This window comes from Falco peregrinus, chromosome 3 (assembly GCF_023634155.1).
Source record: "Falco peregrinus isolate bFalPer1 chromosome 3, bFalPer1.pri, whole genome shotgun sequence".
NCBI classification, from domain to species: Eukaryota; Metazoa; Chordata; class Aves; order Falconiformes; family Falconidae; genus Falco; species Falco peregrinus.
In genome coordinates, this window is record NC_073723.1 from 83,992,415 (window position 1) to 84,010,068 (window position 17,654).

Consider the following 17,654-nt stretch of genomic DNA (forward strand, 5'->3'; position numbering starts at 1 on the left):
CAGCAGAGTACAAAGTTTTAACGTTCACTGTCGCTGCCTCATCTCCGCTACTTAGGCCAGCAGGAACTGAAAACATGAAGTGATTAAGCGGAAAGATACTTTTGTGTTTACTGAAGAATTTATTAGTTCTATTGGACGTTCCAGGCTCCAGAAGGAGAGCTGCGATGTGAAGAAGCACACCGGTAACCGCTGCCTCCTGCACGGAGGGGACTGTTCCCAGGGCCAGGAGAAGGCCGCGGCCTCGGCACCCCCGACTGCCACACCGGCCCCACAAAGCCTGGCCGACACCCAGGGAGAACGCGGCCTTTCCCTTCGGTCTGGGGGAGAATTCAGCATCGGCTTTAGCCGTGCACTGCCCGGCTTCCCTGCCCTTCCTACACGCTGCCGGTCCCTCCGCCTCCACGGCCGCCAACCGCCCTGTCCCCGCTCGCCCCCCGCCGGCTCGCTCCTCGGAGCGGCGGCAGGGCCACGCGCTGCCGGAGGGGGGCGGTCACGCCGCAGCGACCGTCGGGCCGCCCGCCCCGCCCGGGCCCCCGCCCCCGGGCCTCCCGGGCCTCCCGGGCCTCCCGCCCCGCCAGGAGGCGCCCGCGGCGAGAGCGGCGCTCTGGCCCCGCCGGCTCGGTGGTGCGGTCTCTACGGCGCCCGCACCGCTTGCCCGCGCGGCCCCGCCCCCCGCGGTCACACCACTCGCCGGGCCAGCGCTGCGTCAGCCAGGCAAGATGGAGACGGCCGAGGAAGGTACCGCGCTCCTTCCGCGCCCGCCGCTAGCCCCGGCCGCGCGGGGCCCTGCGCGGGCCGCCCCGGAGGGCGGAGGGGTGGGGGAAGCGCCGCCGGGCCCGCCAGCCGCCGGGCGGGCCGGGGTCTGTTGACGTCGGGAGGGGGCTCCGCGTGCCGGGGCTGCAGGTGCCCGCGCCGACCCCGGCCCCCTCCCCCCCGCTCTCCGCCACTGCCGGGCCCGCGGGGGGCGGCGCGCGCGGGCTGGCGCGCACGCGGGTGCCCCTTACATAACCGCGGCCGTTGGGGGCCGGGCGCTGCGGGGGAGGGGGGGCGGTGCTGTGGTAACACCCGGCTGGGGGCCGCCCGCGCGCCGGGCTGCTGCGGGCCGGGCCGGGCCGGGCCGCCTGGGGCTGCCCCCGCTGCGGCTGCCCCCGCTGCGGCCTTCGGCGGGGGCGCGGGGCCCTGCCGGGGCTCGGGGAAGGGGCAGCCCGGCGCGGGAAGCAGGAGGCGGGGGGCGCGGGCTGGGGCAGGGGCCGTGAGGAGGGGGTTGCCCCCAGGCGTGCAAAAGGGGCCAGTTTTGTTTTGGCCGGCAGACACCGGCATACCCGGTCCTGTAACTTGGCGAGTTTTAAATTTCCACTTTAAGCTGAGCAGTAATAGCAGCTTCAGCAGCTGCTGCTGCTTTCGCAACGTTAACTTTGTCATGTACGCTAGAAAATTGAAATTGTAAAAACATGCAGGAGCTGTTAGGTTTCTCTGTCTCTTCTACACGAGACTGATACGTAGTAACTTACCTCATTTTAAAAAAGAAGTTGCCAAAGAGATTATAGTCATGTTTTTGCAGTGTCTAGTAGTTTCCATTTTTATGGGCGTTGCTTTATTTGAGATCAAATGTGGGTATGTTTTGTCAGCACTTCTGCGGTGCTGGATTGATGTTGAGGAGATATGCAGTTCAAGCTGATGATGCAGGACTTTCATAAACCAGGACTTGGTATCCTCGCGTAAACAAAAATAAATAAAGGATGTATGCCGTGCTTTGTTTCTTGCAGTATTTGAGCTTTGTTTATCATCTTAAGCTATAACTACAAATAGATATTGCAGTAGCAGGACAGTTCCAAGGAAAGTGTTTTGTGTCTTGGCTTTCGTTACTTTAGCATCATTTTGAATGTAGCTTTTTATCTAGTGGCACTTGATTTTCCAGCTTGAGAGGATTCAAAAGAAAAAAACTGGAAAAATGTGAAACTGGATGAAATAAGATGGCACCGTTGTAGAAACAACACCCTTGAGTTGTGCTGTTGACATCTTTAGTATCTGTGAAAACAGATGGCTTATCAAAATATTTTGTGTTATTAAAATCTAACAGCTTTTAGAACTGCTTGCTGCACTCTGTCATGCCTCTGTAGACCAGCAGTCTCTGCTTGGAATTTGGACTTTTCTGATTTTATACATCTAAGTGTTTGTATGTGGTCTTTTAACATATATATGTAGCCTTAGATATTATGTTGTAATCTTATCGACGTTACCCTCAAAATCTCTGAGTAGTAGAATGAAAGTAACTAGTCTATATACTCACTTTCCGTGAGTGCCACTAGAAAGTCACAACTGCTACAGTTTCAAACTTCAATTCCTACTATTAAGAGTTTCATGACACTTGCCAGAACGCTGAGGAGACTTACCAAGGTTAGAACGCTTCAAACACTGGTAGCAGAAAACATTGTGTTAGTGCCTTAAGGAAGAGGAAATCCATGCTCTAATAATGTTGCTCTATATATTCTATATATATGCTCTAATAATAATTAAAAAAAAGCAGCCTGTACTGCTGCTGCAAAGTGTCAGATGGACTTTTGTAACTACTGATAGCCTATTAACGATGTTATGGCCGTTGTGTTTCTCATGGGTTTCATGCTTGACTGACTTGCATTGCAGAAAACTTAACTGGATGGTGGGAGCTCTGATGAGAGAGGCATTTTGGGTAGCTGCAGCTGCTTTGCCTCTGAATGGATGTGAGAGTTGCTTCTCTGTAGCACCTGAAGGCTCCAGATACCAGGTTTTCCTGGTAAGAGGTGCTCCTCTTTCTCTCCGGTTAAATCAGTTTGTTGCTGTCTTGGTTTTGGCTGGGACAGAGTTAGTTTTCTTCCTAGGAGCTGGTACAGTGCTGTGGTTTGGATTTAGTAAGAGAGTAATGTTGGTAACACACTGATGCTTTAGTTGTTGCTAAGTAGTACTTACTTTGAGTCAAGGGCTTTTCAAGTTTCCCATGCTCTGCCGGTGAGGAGGGGCACAAGAAGCTGGGAGGGAGCAGAACCACAGCAGCTGACCCTAGCTAGCCAAAGGGATATTCCATACCATAGAATGTCATGCTCGGTTATATATATATGGGGGGAGTTGGCTGGGGCCTGCTGATCAGCCTGCTGATGGTTGCTCTGGGACTGGCTGGGCATCAGTCAGCGGGTGGTGAGCAATTGTTTTGTGCATCACTTGTTTCTCTTGGGTTTTATTGTTCTCTCTTTTTGTTATCTCCCTTTTCATTCCAGTTATTATTACTGTTAGTAATAGTAGTATATTTTATTTCAGTTATTAAACTGCTCTTATCTCAACCCACAGGTTTTTCCTTTCCTCCTCCCTATCTTGGGGGGGAGGGGGGACATAGTGAGCAGCTATGTGGTACTTAGCTGCCAGCTGGGATTAAACTGTGACAGTTGCTAAATAACAATCTTCACTTTTGGATGTTAGTGACGAACATTCTGTTAGAGAGGTGATAGGCAGAGAATCATTTTCTAGTGGAACAAAAAAATGCTGTATTACCCAAGGCCATTCTTTCCAAAATGCATGCATGAAGAACGGGATACAAAGTGTGTGTGCAAGTAGAAAATCAGTGTTTATTACACAGTGGAATTCCCTCTGAACATTACAGTAGGTCATAAGGTAAATGTTGACCCTCAGCGGGGTTTATTGATTTGAAGCTGTTGGCTGCTTAACGCTCCAGATTGTTACACTCATGTTTATTTGGATTTATAAAACTAATGGGAATATCTAGAAATTGTCTTAGCCTTTGAAAAAAATATTTAGTTTTAACTTATTTTAGTAAGCTAACAGAGGAAATCCTCTTCCAAATAAAGAATTAATTTGCTTTTGGTAAAGCAAATTATGGTTTTCCTGACAGACTTGAGAATAAGTGAACAGTCTGCTGTGAGAGCCAACGGACCATTAATGAGCAGGTTCAGAGAGCTGTGGGGGCCTCTCAGAGAACAGTGTGCATTTAACTTGCTGGTGCCAGAGTGTTCTTATAGTAGCGGTTTTACATTCTGCCTTGTGTGCTGGCTGTAGAGCTTGCCTGACCCTTTATGCAACTGATCCAGCATACGAAGTTGTCAACTTACTGTAGTGAAATAGCTCTCTTTGAAGGAGTGCTGGAGGAAGGTGGGCATGCCTGACAGTTGAAGAGGCCTGTCTTGTGCAGCCATCTTAAATGCTCTCTATAGTAAAAGACTGATTTGTTAGGTGAAGTAGTGGTTCTAGTTGTTCTTGACGGCAGAGAAACCAGGGATTATTGATGTTTGCAGCAATATGTCATTGCTCAGTATGGCTGTGATGGAAGTGCTCTTTATGTCTCTTTGTAGCATCATTGGCATGATACTGAATACATGTTTCTGTTAATTCTAGCTTTTAGGCCTGCATGAATGAATTGAAACCTCTTTTTATGGATAGAAAAATTATTTTCTTTGGAATCACTTGAATTCTTGTGCTTTATGTGTAGAAACTGTTCTAATGTTGTGTGAACCACGGATATGGTCATGTTGTGACTTTTTAATAGAAAAACATTTTGGAACTTTTTGTTAAAAAATGTGGAAATCTCCAAAAATTAACTAAGAACAAAGATAGGTGATTCAGGCTTGAAACTGCATATTTTCAGTGTTCTTAGGTCAGTACTTCAAGTTTGTTTTTTATAACAAAGATTTCTGATGTAGATGTGTTAGTCTTGCAGGTTTGCTGAATGGTGTTTGATAGAGAAATAATTAACTAAAGAGAAAATCCAAAACTTAAATCTTCTGTAAAAATGAACATTTTATGTTCATTTCCTTAATGTAAGTAAAAGGAGGAGTAATAGGACTATACCATTCATCTCAATAAGCGAGTAAAATACTTCATTTTTATTTATATTTAGTTTTCTGTTTAAATGGTCTGTATAACCAGATGATATTAAAATAGACATTTGTTCTTCAGAGGGAGAGGTCTACACTTGCTTCTTTGTCCACAAAACATCTTGCAATCTTTAATTGTAAGAAAATGTCAAAAATAAACATAAAGGAGGTGCGGGACCCATTGAAACTATGAAATAAGAAATAGAAGATGTCTTCCCTCCTGTGACTAGACTGTAGACTGCTAAATGGATGGCTTTTTTCGACTCTGGTAGCAGACTCACAAAACACCTATTTCTGTTTATTGTGACAGGGTTTTTTTCCCCTTTCATAAGAGCACCAAGGGACACCCATGTTAGGTTCAAGAGTAGCAAATGGTGACAAATTTAAGTCATTGTCAGGCACCAGCGAATCTCTTCTGCTCAGTCTTCAACTTGTTCAAAACTCAGATGAAATTTTTCTGTTTCAAAGTCACTGCTTTCAAGAAGATTATTATTAACAGACTATGTTTTAGTGAAAACTTTTTTAGGCAAAGAGCACCTCTGCGTGTAGTTCTACTATGTCTGTTTCCTAGACATCTTAAAAATATAAGACAGCATGTTTGGGTTTTTTTATAACATGATCAGGCAGATAACATTCTTGTTGGTTTTCTGGTGATCTCTCAGTCTTCCTGTCTTGCACCAGATAAAATCTGTCTTTAATCCTCTTTCAATTTATTTTGGCTTCATTTTGCTACATGGCAAAGTTTCTAGAATTTAATTGTATAATTTGTCTTGTAAATTTCAGTTCTTTTGAGCAGTAGTGTAATAAGCTTTATGTCCTTGTCAGCAGATATATGCAGAGTCTGTCGGTCTGAAGGAACTCCTGAGAAACCCCTCTATCATCCATGTGTGTGTACTGGCAGTATTAAATTTATTCATCAGGAATGGTAAGTTCTGTATTTATGGGGTTTTTTAAAATTTTTTTTCAACAAAAACATCAGCATTCTTCTAAAAACAATACTTCCTAAGTCTTCAGGTTGACTACTAAGAAAACCCAATTTTCAGTGGAAATGTGTTAGGGATTTTGAAGTTTTTTACATGATGGTTCATTACAGTTCACAAAGAATTAATTTATCATTAGATATGAAAAGAAAGTACTGATAATCGTGTTTAGGACTATGGTTCTGCTGATATGTCAGCTTTATGAAAACTAAGCAGAAAAATGAGTACACTGGGGCTTTTTGTGCCCACTTGTAGTTGTGAATAAAAAGAACATCTAACCTCATAGCAAGAAATAAAAATACCATAGTACTTTTTGGTCATCTTGAGGTGTATGTTTGTTCAGGGAAAAGCTAAAGTGAAAACTATAATTCTGGTCTAGAATACATTCCTTTTGATGGTATTTTAATAATTAATTTTAAAATTTTCACAAATACAACAGTTATAAATCTTTCAAGATATGACACATATGCATTCAGCTAAGATTTAGAAGGAATGGTGTCACTAGTGGGTGTCTCTGTCAGGATATATGCTTTATTAGCCTTCTCAATAACGTACTCAAAGAACATACTTTGTCAATAATGTGATATATTTGAAGAGTTGCTGTTAGTCATAGCTTACCTTTTTTTACTTTTTGGAACTTACTTGATGGCCTAAAAACATTTAATAAATGTGCTAATTTAAGTCATCCTTGATAGTACCAATACCCTGATTTATGTTTGAGAACAGAATTGGTGTGTTTTTCATGATGAAGGTATAATGTGGAGAGATGTAATAGTGTGTTTTAATGTGATCACTTCTTATTGCAGCTTAGTTCAGTGGCTTAAACACAGCAGAAAAGAATACTGTGAATTATGTAAGCACAGATTTGCTTTCACACCAAGTAAGTATGTTCTACTGTTCCTATCTTTTCAAATTTTTTTTTCTCTTGGTATATATGAAGTGATTACTTCTTCATTCAGCATGATAGATCCAAACTTGTGTTTTAACTTATATATTCTTGTTTGAATTGCACTTCTTATGCATATTATTGCAGACTTGTGAATTGTTTACATAATGGATAATCTGGTTGTTCCATAATCTTGCATGAGCCATAGAAGAAATAGTATTCTGTACCTTTTCTCACTGCCTCAGTCCCATTCTTTTGTTGCCAGCATTAGTGTATGGCTTGTTTCCAGCTTCAGTGATAAATGAGTGTTTGAAAGTCTGAATGTTAAGGTGAAACCATAGCAAAATTCGAATTGGAAAACTGGTTTTCAGTTGTATTTCAAATATTCACCTGTAACACTACCATATGACTTGTCATTTCAATTCAAATTATATTGACAGATAATGCAAATGATAATTATTCCACTAGCATTTCAGTCAAGATACAGTAACTACCTGGTATTACATTGCCTTTTATGTTAGATTCAACTAAATTAGGCAACTTATGATGAAGAATGACTGTATCTTTATATAGTTCCAAGAGGATTCTTAATTACATTTTAACTGATAGTAGTAGAAATAAGTGAGGTCCTTTGGCTTGGTGGCAGGCTAGGCTCATTATTTAGCATTGCCAACTTACTGCCTGTTCAACAGGTAAAGTGGTTCTTGTGCTATCTATTTTTCTTTACAGCTGCTGAGCTCAGTTCTTCATGGTGCAAATACGTAACTTCTCAGTTTAGAAAAAAATAATTATCTGCACTGTAGTTGGGAAAGATGATGAGGTTTGAGTATTTTAGGTGTGTGGTACAATAAAAATTAAAGCTCCTTTTCAGAGTAGCTGGTCCCAGTTAGAAGTATAGACTGCTCATCTCATCTCCTGCTCCCCTTGCCGCCTTTGGTTTTTTCTACTAGTTTTGTACATTGGTAGAGAAAACTGAGGGTAAGGACCCAGATCGCTTAGTTAAGGAGTATTACAGGATTTTTGGAACACAAAATACATTTCTTCTATATATTGAATCAGAATTTTCCATTTCTGCCAATGACTAATTAAACACATTAGACTTTAAATGATCAGTAGTGAAATGTAGAATACTAACTCTGTCTTACCACTGTGAGGAGAACAATATATTTTATTTTGGTCACAGAAACACTTTCAGGTTATTCTTTTTAAATAGTACAGAGACCTGTATAAGACATGTAAGAGGGATCTTATCTGCTTGCAGGTTTTATTTATAAACATTTTTATAAAGTTGTTACATTGCTTCTGTTTGGAAGCTTTGAAAATTGAGAGTGATCCCCATTTCTGGAGCTTCCTACAAGCTAATTAGCTTTTTTCAAAATGGTTTTCTGCTGTGAGGTCCTCTACAGAATCTAGTATGCAAGACCAGAAGACTGTATTTCAGTGATTTACTAGTTGTTAGGAAGAAAGAGGACTTTTTAGTTTTGTATGAGAAGAAAAGAAAGACAAAAGTGTAGTGTTCTCCTTAGGATATAGAAAAGGAGGATAAAAAGTTCTAAATGAAGTACACTGTATATATGTTACACTGCAGAAGTTTAATCCTTGACTGCCATAGCTGTTACCAGCACAGCTGGTAATGTAGTTGCAGATTATGGACACATAGAAAACAAAATGGAATTATTGGGGTTTAACAAGTTACTGTTTGTCATAGGAGCCTTGAAACTGGTAATAAGGAACCTCTTTCTTCTCTGTGTAGTAAGTGCTCCTTCCACGTTCAGCCTCTAGCAAAGATCTGTTTATCATCCTGTCGCACACTGGCCACTCCCCAGACTGAGCACCCTCAGCTGATAACGTTTGCTTCTTTGCTTTCCACGCTATAGTGTGCTTTCTATTCTACCAGGCTGCACACAGTGATAGCATATGTCAGGTACCTAGCACAGATTCCTCCAGCCCTCTCCCCCCAGCGTGTCTTCTTTCATTGTTTCCTTCACACCCAACACTCACTCAGTTACAGTTTCTTCAGTTGCTCTTAGCCCTCTTTATTTGGAAGATAATGTGGCTGTCCAGTCTGAAAGATGGATCTGCTTGTGGGAGCTGGGAAAGAGTCACAAGTGCTGGAGATAGAATTCTAAGGCAGAGATGGGATTGATGTATATAACAGTCATCCAAAACAAAGTTGGATCTGTCCTATAACCATGCCAAGTTACAAGCACTCTCAGATAAGTTAATTCACTATGGGATGTGGTGGAATAAACGCATGTACATAATTAGTATCGGGGCTTCAGTGGACAGTCACTAAGTTGAGAATAATAGTTCAGTAATACCAGCAACTCCTCTTTTAGCTTGGCTTGCTTATTAAAGCTGTTGCTGTCATTCTGTCAAAAATGCTTCTTTACTAGTATAATTTTTTGCATATGGAGTATTCATAAAATATTCCTAGTGCATGTATTCTTTAAGTTCTGTAACATCTTGTGACTTCTTTAGCACCTGACCCACTAAGTTACTCATGGTTTGGAAGGAAGAAAGTAGAAGGTTCAGCTTGCATCTTGGCAGGAGTACAAAGGAAGTAATTTTTCTATTGAGTAACAGCATCGTTCTCTAGAAGTGTTTAGTCGTGTAGGCAAATGTTTTTCAAACGCATGCTTTGAAGCTAAATTTTATGTTGTAAAGATCATTGCTTTTCTGCAGTTCTTCAAGTTATGAATTAATACAGCTATTAAAAGTAGCTTTGGACTTTTCTGTCGTGGTGCTTGTTCATTTTTTACTTGTTTTCTTTTCAAGTTTTTAAAGAGCAACTACTCTGTGTTCTTTTTGTCCCCCCACGTCTGCTTTTCTTTGTCATGTGCTGGCATGCACTTTTCTTGATGTTACACTAAACATCTATAAGCACTGAATCATGAAAGAAAGTGAGGCTGTATTTCCCGAGAGAAGATAGTTTTCAAAATTTTTCTTTTCCGTAGAAGGTAACAATAACAAATATTTTCAAAAATACAAATATGGAAGTAGACTAGCATGGTCTTTGGCTGGAGATTGGGATGGGTTCATTCTTCTGCTTCCTAAGCAGCCGCATTGCTGGTGTTTGATACAATGTCACAAGATTAGTTAACACAAAGATTGTGAAATGGAAGGAAGCCATTTCGGTAGGCTGTTCCTTGTTTTATAAATTATTATAGTCTGAAATAAGCTTTTGATTTATGCATGCAAAGATACTAATTCAAGGCTTGCATGCATTTGGACCTCACTGTTTGTCTTGTTACAATCGTGGTTTGTTACTGTTCTTCCTGTTTCTTGGTGTTTGCCACCTTTGTTCATGTGTAACTGTTGATAGGAAAGTTTGTTGGAACAGGAACTATTTGTTCCCTTGAATTTGCATTGATTGAGCTCCTAAGCTATCCTATAGCACACTAAGATTCTTCATATTAAATACTTATTTTTGTTTAAATTAATGCACAAGCCTTGGTATTTTTTTCATTGGCCTAAAAACTTCTCAATGTGACTAGCATATCTATCTTAATGTGAAAGAGTTCATGGTTCATAGATTATTTTTTTTAAGGCAAAGGAAAATGAGTATCGCATAATTTTAAAATACTAAACTATATATTCATATTTAAGTAACTTGTGCAAGAACCATTGCTTAGTAATTATAGTTTGCTTGTAGTAACATTTAAGTTCCAAACTTTTGGATCTTTAATTTTGTACAAAATTATAAGAAGCTGTGTAATTATACTAAAATGAGTGACCTGTTTTATTGGGCTCATCATTCAAAGTAATTAAGATTTTTGTTGAAGGATATAATGAGCTATTTTTTTTTACTTGTTCATTTTGACAGATTTTAACAGTAGTTCATAGTTCAGGCATTTTGAAAAAGTCAGGTTTGGAAAAACATAAACTTCTGAAGTAAAATACTGCATGCAGGCACAGAATTCAACATGTCTGCTGCCAGCTCCAGGTTGCAGAGTAAACACACAACTGAGAGACATATGAGTGTCATTTCGTATGTTTTATTAGACCCTTGGTTTGCATGAGAAGGGATGGCATTTTTCTCCTTTTACCTTAGCAGTATGGAGCAAAGTCTGTGTGTGTCTCGAGAGTATGAAACATAAACACAGAATGGTTTGGGTTGGAAGGATCTTTTGAAGATCATATAGTCCAACCTAAATAACTCACAACTCCTGTGTTACCAAACCAGTGCTTTGACCCATTAGCTATAAACCACATGGTTTTTACTTATGAGTGTTATAGTCTTATTTCATAAGTGCACAAGGATGATTGACGTACTTATAAATGGCTTGCAAATGTAATAGTAAATAGAAAATCTATGGGTAAGAGGACTGTAAGTGCGGAGATTCTGTGAAGGAAGCTAAATGACAGTTTTACCTGATGAAAGAAAGACATTTTGCTTGCTTCCATACTAGACATACACAGATTTAGGTTATGGGCAAATAAAGAGGCTGACTTGGATGGGGAAAGAGTGAGAAATGAAATAGGATATGGTTGCATTGTGACAGCTGAGGGGGAAGACTAGTAGAAAAATTTGAGCCTTCATAATAAATAGTGGTAGGGTTTGTTTGATACAGCATATGTCAGAACGCTGTTGCTTTTTTTAACGTCTTTCTGCAGCTCTGCTTCCCTAAGTGAAAAGAAAGGTGATGCATTATAGGAAGGGACCCGTGAGAGTCATGAAATCTGTAGGTGTAACATACACTGGGAAAATGCACTTAGAATTTTTATTCTCTTCCAGGGGGAAGATTTGCGTTTTCAAAATACTACTGAATACTACTACAGTAACATGAAACCTATGGATTGCTTTCTGTTGTATTTTATACTAGTTCATAATGATCACATATATCTGACTTTTCTGCAGATGTTTGTGCATGCTTCAGAAAGTATCCACTCTTTACCTTGTGGTGGAAATAGTCATAAATGGGGGAGATAAACATATTTAAACCTGCACAACCTGTTCCCATTCATTGGGAGTAAGCCCTTAGGAGGCAGGGAAAGTCTTGGACTGTTGCTTTGGGACCAGTTGTACATGCTGATGATTCATTGTGGATGTGGGTTTGTGATGGGATTCTCCTGCCAGTGTGGGACTGGAAAGGAGGAAAAGAATTTCAAGATTAGGAAGAGCCTGGTCTTCTCTCTGTCTTGGTCATTTTTTCTGTTGTGCAGCTGGCATTTAGAACTACAGAGAGTGCCAGTACTTCTGATGATGTTGCTTCTTTTTTCTTTTTTTAATACCAGCAACAAAAGTGAAGTCTGAAACTATCTAGTTTTGCTAATATTTATAATTATCATTACATCTTACTTTATCATAATGGAACATACAGGTATTCAAAAAGGCCCTGTTACTGCTTAGATACTGCTCTGATAACAGCCCCTTTCTGTACAGCTCATGTCATGACTAATATCTTGTCTCCTTGCAAGAGAAATTGTGTTGGCAATATAGTTTTCATTTGGATTAAATTTTGGTACTTTGAAAAGTTTGGGAAAGAGAGGTTAAATTGAAGGTGTTAGTTTGTTTTATTTCTTTGTGAGTTTGGTGGGAATAACAGCATTCAGGTTCAGCAGATTGTCCCATTGTGTTTGTCAAAGTACAGTTGTGTGATGTTTGTACTAAATAGCCTCTGAAGAAATGGGAATGATGAGAAAGCTTCCTGTAATAAATTTAAAGGTATCACTTTGGTAAGCTAGAGCATTGGGAACTTTTTTCCCACTTTCCTGTTCTAGATTTTTTTGGCAGCTGAAATCTATTAACAAAATGTTTCCCTAAAAACTACTGATCATTATTGTCTGCTTTCTTCCTTATTTTTTCTGGGAGAAGGAAAATGTCAAAAGACAGCCTTGTGTTTTTCCTACCTTATTTTTGTGTCAGTATAATAGATTTTTGCTCTGAGTTGTCTGCTTTGGAGAAATAAAATTAATATTTTTGTTCCTGAAAATGTTAGGCTTACAAAACCCCACCCCCCACCACCCCCCTGCAAATCCAGTATCCACAAGTAAAACAGCAGTTACGCTGCACAGGTGTGACCTGAGTATCCAAAAAGCTTTCTAGTAGTTTTCCCATGCCTGGACAGCTCAAAGAAGTTGAACTTCAAGCTGTGAAAACCTAGTTAAGCTCAGTCAAGGTCTGTATGAATTTTGTGCTGTAATAGGAAAAAAGTGTTGCTTTAACTGGCCTCTAGTGGAGATGTTTATTTGGAGCAACTGTGGTAAATAATGCAGGAAATCAGTTTCTCAAACTGAGTTAGGAAAGATTACTGGGATGGGAATTAACGGGTGGAGGAAGAATGAAGAAGGCCAACTGGAAAAGGGAATGAAGAGGATGTGTACGGTGGCAGGGGTCAAAGTCTCAGGCCTCACAGTGGTGGTGGTGGTGGGTGGATAAAAGGGGGTGGAATGTGGAGAGAAAATGGCAGTAGATGACAGACACAAGTGGGGGCGATTAGCCATGAAAATCACTGGCAGCAAGCTTCAGTGCTGCAGTGTGCTTCCACACCAGGGGTTCCTGTTGTGCTAGGAATTTTTGCATTTCACCCACCCAAATGTTGTAAGACATAGACTTTATCATATCATCATGGTATAAAGCTTCTAGTAGTAGAAGCTGTATATTTTTTGAGGTGTGGTAAAGCAGGAGAAAAACACCAATCTTCCCTCCTAGACCTGCTTCCCCCCCAGCTCCTGAAATGATCCAAAAATCACCAAATTGTTAAAATTTGGGGGATGTAGCTTGTTGTCTCTGAGTAGTAGCCACATTGTGCATTTATTTGAATGCTCAGTTGTCATCCTAAAGCCTTTAGAAAAGTATGTAATGGTGCTAATATTTATAACCACTTCAGCTTTACTGAGTTAGTATGGGCATTCTTTTTTACAATTCCCTGTGTGAGTGTTCAGTAACTCCTGAAAGATTCATTTTTTAAAAGCTAAACTCTCGCAACATTCCCCTAACAAAGATAAATCATTAATGCAAAGTTAATGTTTTCCTTGTAGCCTCTGTTGCAGTTCCAAAGTGTTGATCATGATATATTTTTTGAAAATGAAAAACATAAGCCTCGAAGTACCTGTTGAGTTTGCTTTTGCCTGAGTGATACCACAAATGTGTAACAAATATAATCTAGTTAGGTATTCTTTTAGTACCCTTAACAAAGGTCTGCTTGCTTCCTCTGGTAATTTTCTGGAATGTTTTTTCAGTGTCAGATGAGAGATGGTTAGTAAATATTTAGTTGGCATTTTCTATGTCACTACCAAATTATATACTAGATCTCTTTCTGTAATAAGAAAATTGTAAATTGGTAGGCAGTGTCAAAATATGTTTGTGTCCTGCTTTCAGTTTAGGGCTCAGTGTTCTCACAACTAGTGTTTTATTGGCAGCTAGTATTTTATTTTGAGTCCTTTTTTTTACGAATTCCAGTTCCTTGCCAAATACCTGACAAGTGAGAACCTTTGAAATTTAAAACCAGTTACTATTTGTCTTACTGTAACTGTTCTGTTGTTACTTTGTGTCAAAGATAATCTGCATGTTGTTGAAATGCACCAGACTGTCTGTATTCTTTGACTACTTCTGCATGTTGATACTGGCTTTCTGTGTTCTTCCCTTCTTTTTACAATACAGAAACTTAAGGAAATGTCCTTGGAGAGAAAATAAGTTGTTTTTTTTTCTCCTGTAGAGGCTTCTTTTCTGAGATTGGTAAAAGGATGATTAGGAGCTAAGGTAGAGGTAGTAGGGGTGTTCATTAGAGTAAAGAGGGGATGCAGATGATTGCATGAAGTAGTATTTCTCAGACTGAAGTCAAAGGATTGCCTGTTAGAGGGAAGGAGAACTTTTCTCTAGTAGTTCTTGTAAATATTTAGTTTCCCTATGTAATTAAAAGTATGTGATGTCTTTAAAAAGTAGTCTCTTAATTAAATCTGTTAAAGTCTTCAAGCTTTGCTGTTTTCAACGTAACTGTTAAACATCCAGGCAGCAATGTCTTTTTCGACTCCTAACCGTAGTTTATCTTCGTTATTTAAATCTGTTATTGACACTGTGTGTTACCATCCAACAGAGATGGATATTTTCTAAAGAAGCTCTGTCAATGCTTTTTGCTGCTTTTGAGCAGGGGTGCATTTGTGTAATACATAGGTGTTGAATTCAGAAAGTCAAGAAAATTTACTATTTACTATTATGAAAACGTCTATACAGGCTGAGAGATCTGCATTATATTCTGTAATATGAGTGACCTTAGAAGAAATCTTGCATTATATGAAATAGATATCTGTTGGAAGTAAGTCATTCTGTGTAAACTTCAATGTGTCTAGATAGTTAAATCTGTTCCCTTCAGTTTTCCTGTCTGTGTGGTGCTTTCATTGTGCTGATTTTTGTTGTTGTTTTGGTGCTGTTGGATAGCAAGTGGAATCTAAATTACCTAGCACAAACAAATTGACAATCTGCAAAATTGCTAATTGTTCTTGTTCCTTGTGCTCTTTCCTTGAACTAGGTTTATAAATAACACAGGGGTATCTTCAAGGTAGTGCAGAGTGGAAGGGCTACTGAATTTAGAATGTGCTTTTTCTTGTAGGCTTGAGCTTATTTTGAGATAATCAGATTTTTATAGTTGACAAAGCTATTAAGAAAACTTCTTTAAGTCAAAAACTAGCATGGAGTTTATTAATTTTCCTGTTGCACTCAGTACACAATGTAACAAATGTATCATGTGAAGTTTTTTTGTTGTTTGAGTTCATATTTTGGGAATCTATAAAATATGCTTATTTGTCTAGTAAACTTCTGCCAAATACAAACATTTTGTAGTTGGCAGGACTTTTAAAGAAGCATTTATATAAAGGAAGAGCTGTTTCATAAGTACCTTTTCTACACAGTTTATTCCCCAGATATGCCTTCACGGCTTCCAATCCAAGACATCTTTGCTGGACTGGTTACAAGTATTGGCACAGCAATACGATACTGGTTTCATTATACACTTGTGGCCTTTGCATGGTTGGGAGTTGTACCTCTTACAGCATGTAAGTATTACTTTTTTGTATTGTACTCTTGTAGGCAGAAAAATATGTCAATTCCTGCAACAAAGTTTTGTAAGACTATTGTTTATTTAGAAAAAAATATCAGAAATTCAAAGACATTATTTCACTTATTGTCACTTAAAAGTTTTAGCTATTCGACTCTTAAGCCAGTAGTGCAATGCAGGAAGCTGTTAAGAGATGACAAAACGCATAAAAGGGCTTTTATACTGCTTATTCCAATAAAACGCCTCTTTTTAAAGTATAATCTTCAAAATCTACATTGCAGATTTTATTTGATATTGTTTATCAATATTAGGATAGAGGAATTGTTCTGATCTGTAATTTATAAATGAAAGTGCAATATTTTTTTCTGTATGAAAAGTGAAATTCTTTTAGTCATGCATAAATTTAGTAGTAAAACTCCTCTTACAAAATCTGAAAGTCCTTTTAGTAGTAAAGGAATTTAACAGAAAAAAAACCACATTTAAATTACTGTAGCATCCAGTTTGAAATTCACTTTTCAAATACAAATGGAAAGAGCTATTGATGTTTCAACAAGTGAAAAATGTAGAGAAGATGGAAAAAAGCAAAAGCAATGTGGTGTGCAGTCAAGGAAATGATTGGAAGTGCATCTTTACAAGTAATATACCCCTTGAACAAAAGAGCAGGGAGCCAGTAACTGCATCTCCCTAGACAATTTCTCAATATGTTCTGTGCTTTTATTTGTAGCTGACACTGACTTAGTTTGAGAATAGTACAATACTGGCATCAGCTATAGAAGAATTATTCTGTTCCTGCAGCCTGTCCTTCCTGTGCAAGAAAAAGAGGTTTTCTGGGCGTGGAGTAAACAAAGACTTAAAGTGCTCTGCATTAAAACTAAAAAATACATCAAATTTATTCCTTGGGGTTTTAGACAAATTTTGGGTTTTTACTGTTGTCTGTCAAAATGCAACTGTTGTGTATTTTTCTTACTAAAACTTTTGAAGGACAGCAAAATCGTATTCAGTGGATTAATTAACGTAGTTATGTTTTGTTGCTTAAAATCTGATGCTGGCTCTTCAGTAATACTGAAATGTTAACAGAGGTCACCACTTACAACTTAGATATGTAAGACTTTTAAAAATTTTTTTACAAATGTCATTTTTGTTTTTTAATACTCATTTACTAAGCCAATATAACTGACTTATGAATTTTATTTACAAGTTACTTTTTAAAAATTTTGTCTTAATTTGTCTCCAACATTGCGCGTGTATCTCTTTATGGATTCCTTTACAAGTTAATGTATTGTAAAGGGTAACATTTGCACAGGAAGATATCCAACATGATAGATCCATTCAGTCTTAACAAACCTTGAAAAATCCATTTGCTTTTGAAATTTGTCAGGTTCTGTCTTGTGTGTATGATTTTGTATAGGTATTTTCTTACATTAAATGCCTTTAATGTACTCTTTAATTTTCTACAATATTTAAATACTACTTAATGTCATCTTCTGCCTTCCCCATTTGTGTCATATGGCTCACATAATTGTGTGTGGCTGGCTTCAAAGGAAGTATTCTTCTTAATATTTTATATCTGGAAGAGGAAGATGCAGCATAAAAAAAAAAGTCAAACATACCAAAGGAAATGTATGATTGAATAAATCTGTCTTCCAGGTTAACATGCTGGTAATGCACTTATCCCATTGTGGGATAAGTTCTACATGCCATTCAAAGTATGAATGGAACTGCATTATGTGAGCACCAGAAGAATGAGCAGAAGGGCTAAAAGGAGTATTTGCTGTTTGCCAGAGAGCACTATATATGTGATTTCATTCAAATCAAGAGGAAAGATAAACAGAATAAAGATAAGGTGTCAAGAACAAGGCTGGAGTTACATAGATAAGAGCAGAACAACTGAATTTTGCCTCAGACTCAAGAGGGATGAAACAAAACAACGAGG

At 39.0% G+C, this 17,654-nt stretch overlaps 1 protein-coding gene across 4 annotated transcripts in view; it reads left to right on the plus strand.

Annotated features, from left to right (window-relative positions):
• The first annotated feature begins 616 nt into the window (after positions 1 to 616).
• Positions 617 to 17,654, plus strand: part of MARCHF6 (membrane associated ring-CH-type finger 6) — a 50,756-nt gene continuing 33,718 nt past the window's right edge. For 2 of the 4 annotated variants that reach the window (XM_055798232.1, XM_055798234.1), the window contains exons 1-4: positions 630 to 738; positions 5,685 to 5,784; positions 6,646 to 6,719; positions 15,576 to 15,719. In XM_055798232.1, the coding sequence (XP_055654207.1) occupies positions 720 to 738; positions 5,685 to 5,784; positions 6,646 to 6,719; positions 15,576 to 15,719 (337 nt within the window). In that variant the 5' untranslated portion in view covers positions 630 to 719. Of the gene's footprint in view, positions 739 to 5,684; positions 5,785 to 6,645; positions 6,720 to 15,575; positions 15,720 to 17,654 lie in introns of all 4 variants that reach the window. The other 2 variants (XM_055798233.1, XM_055798235.1) reach the window with 2 other exon arrangements.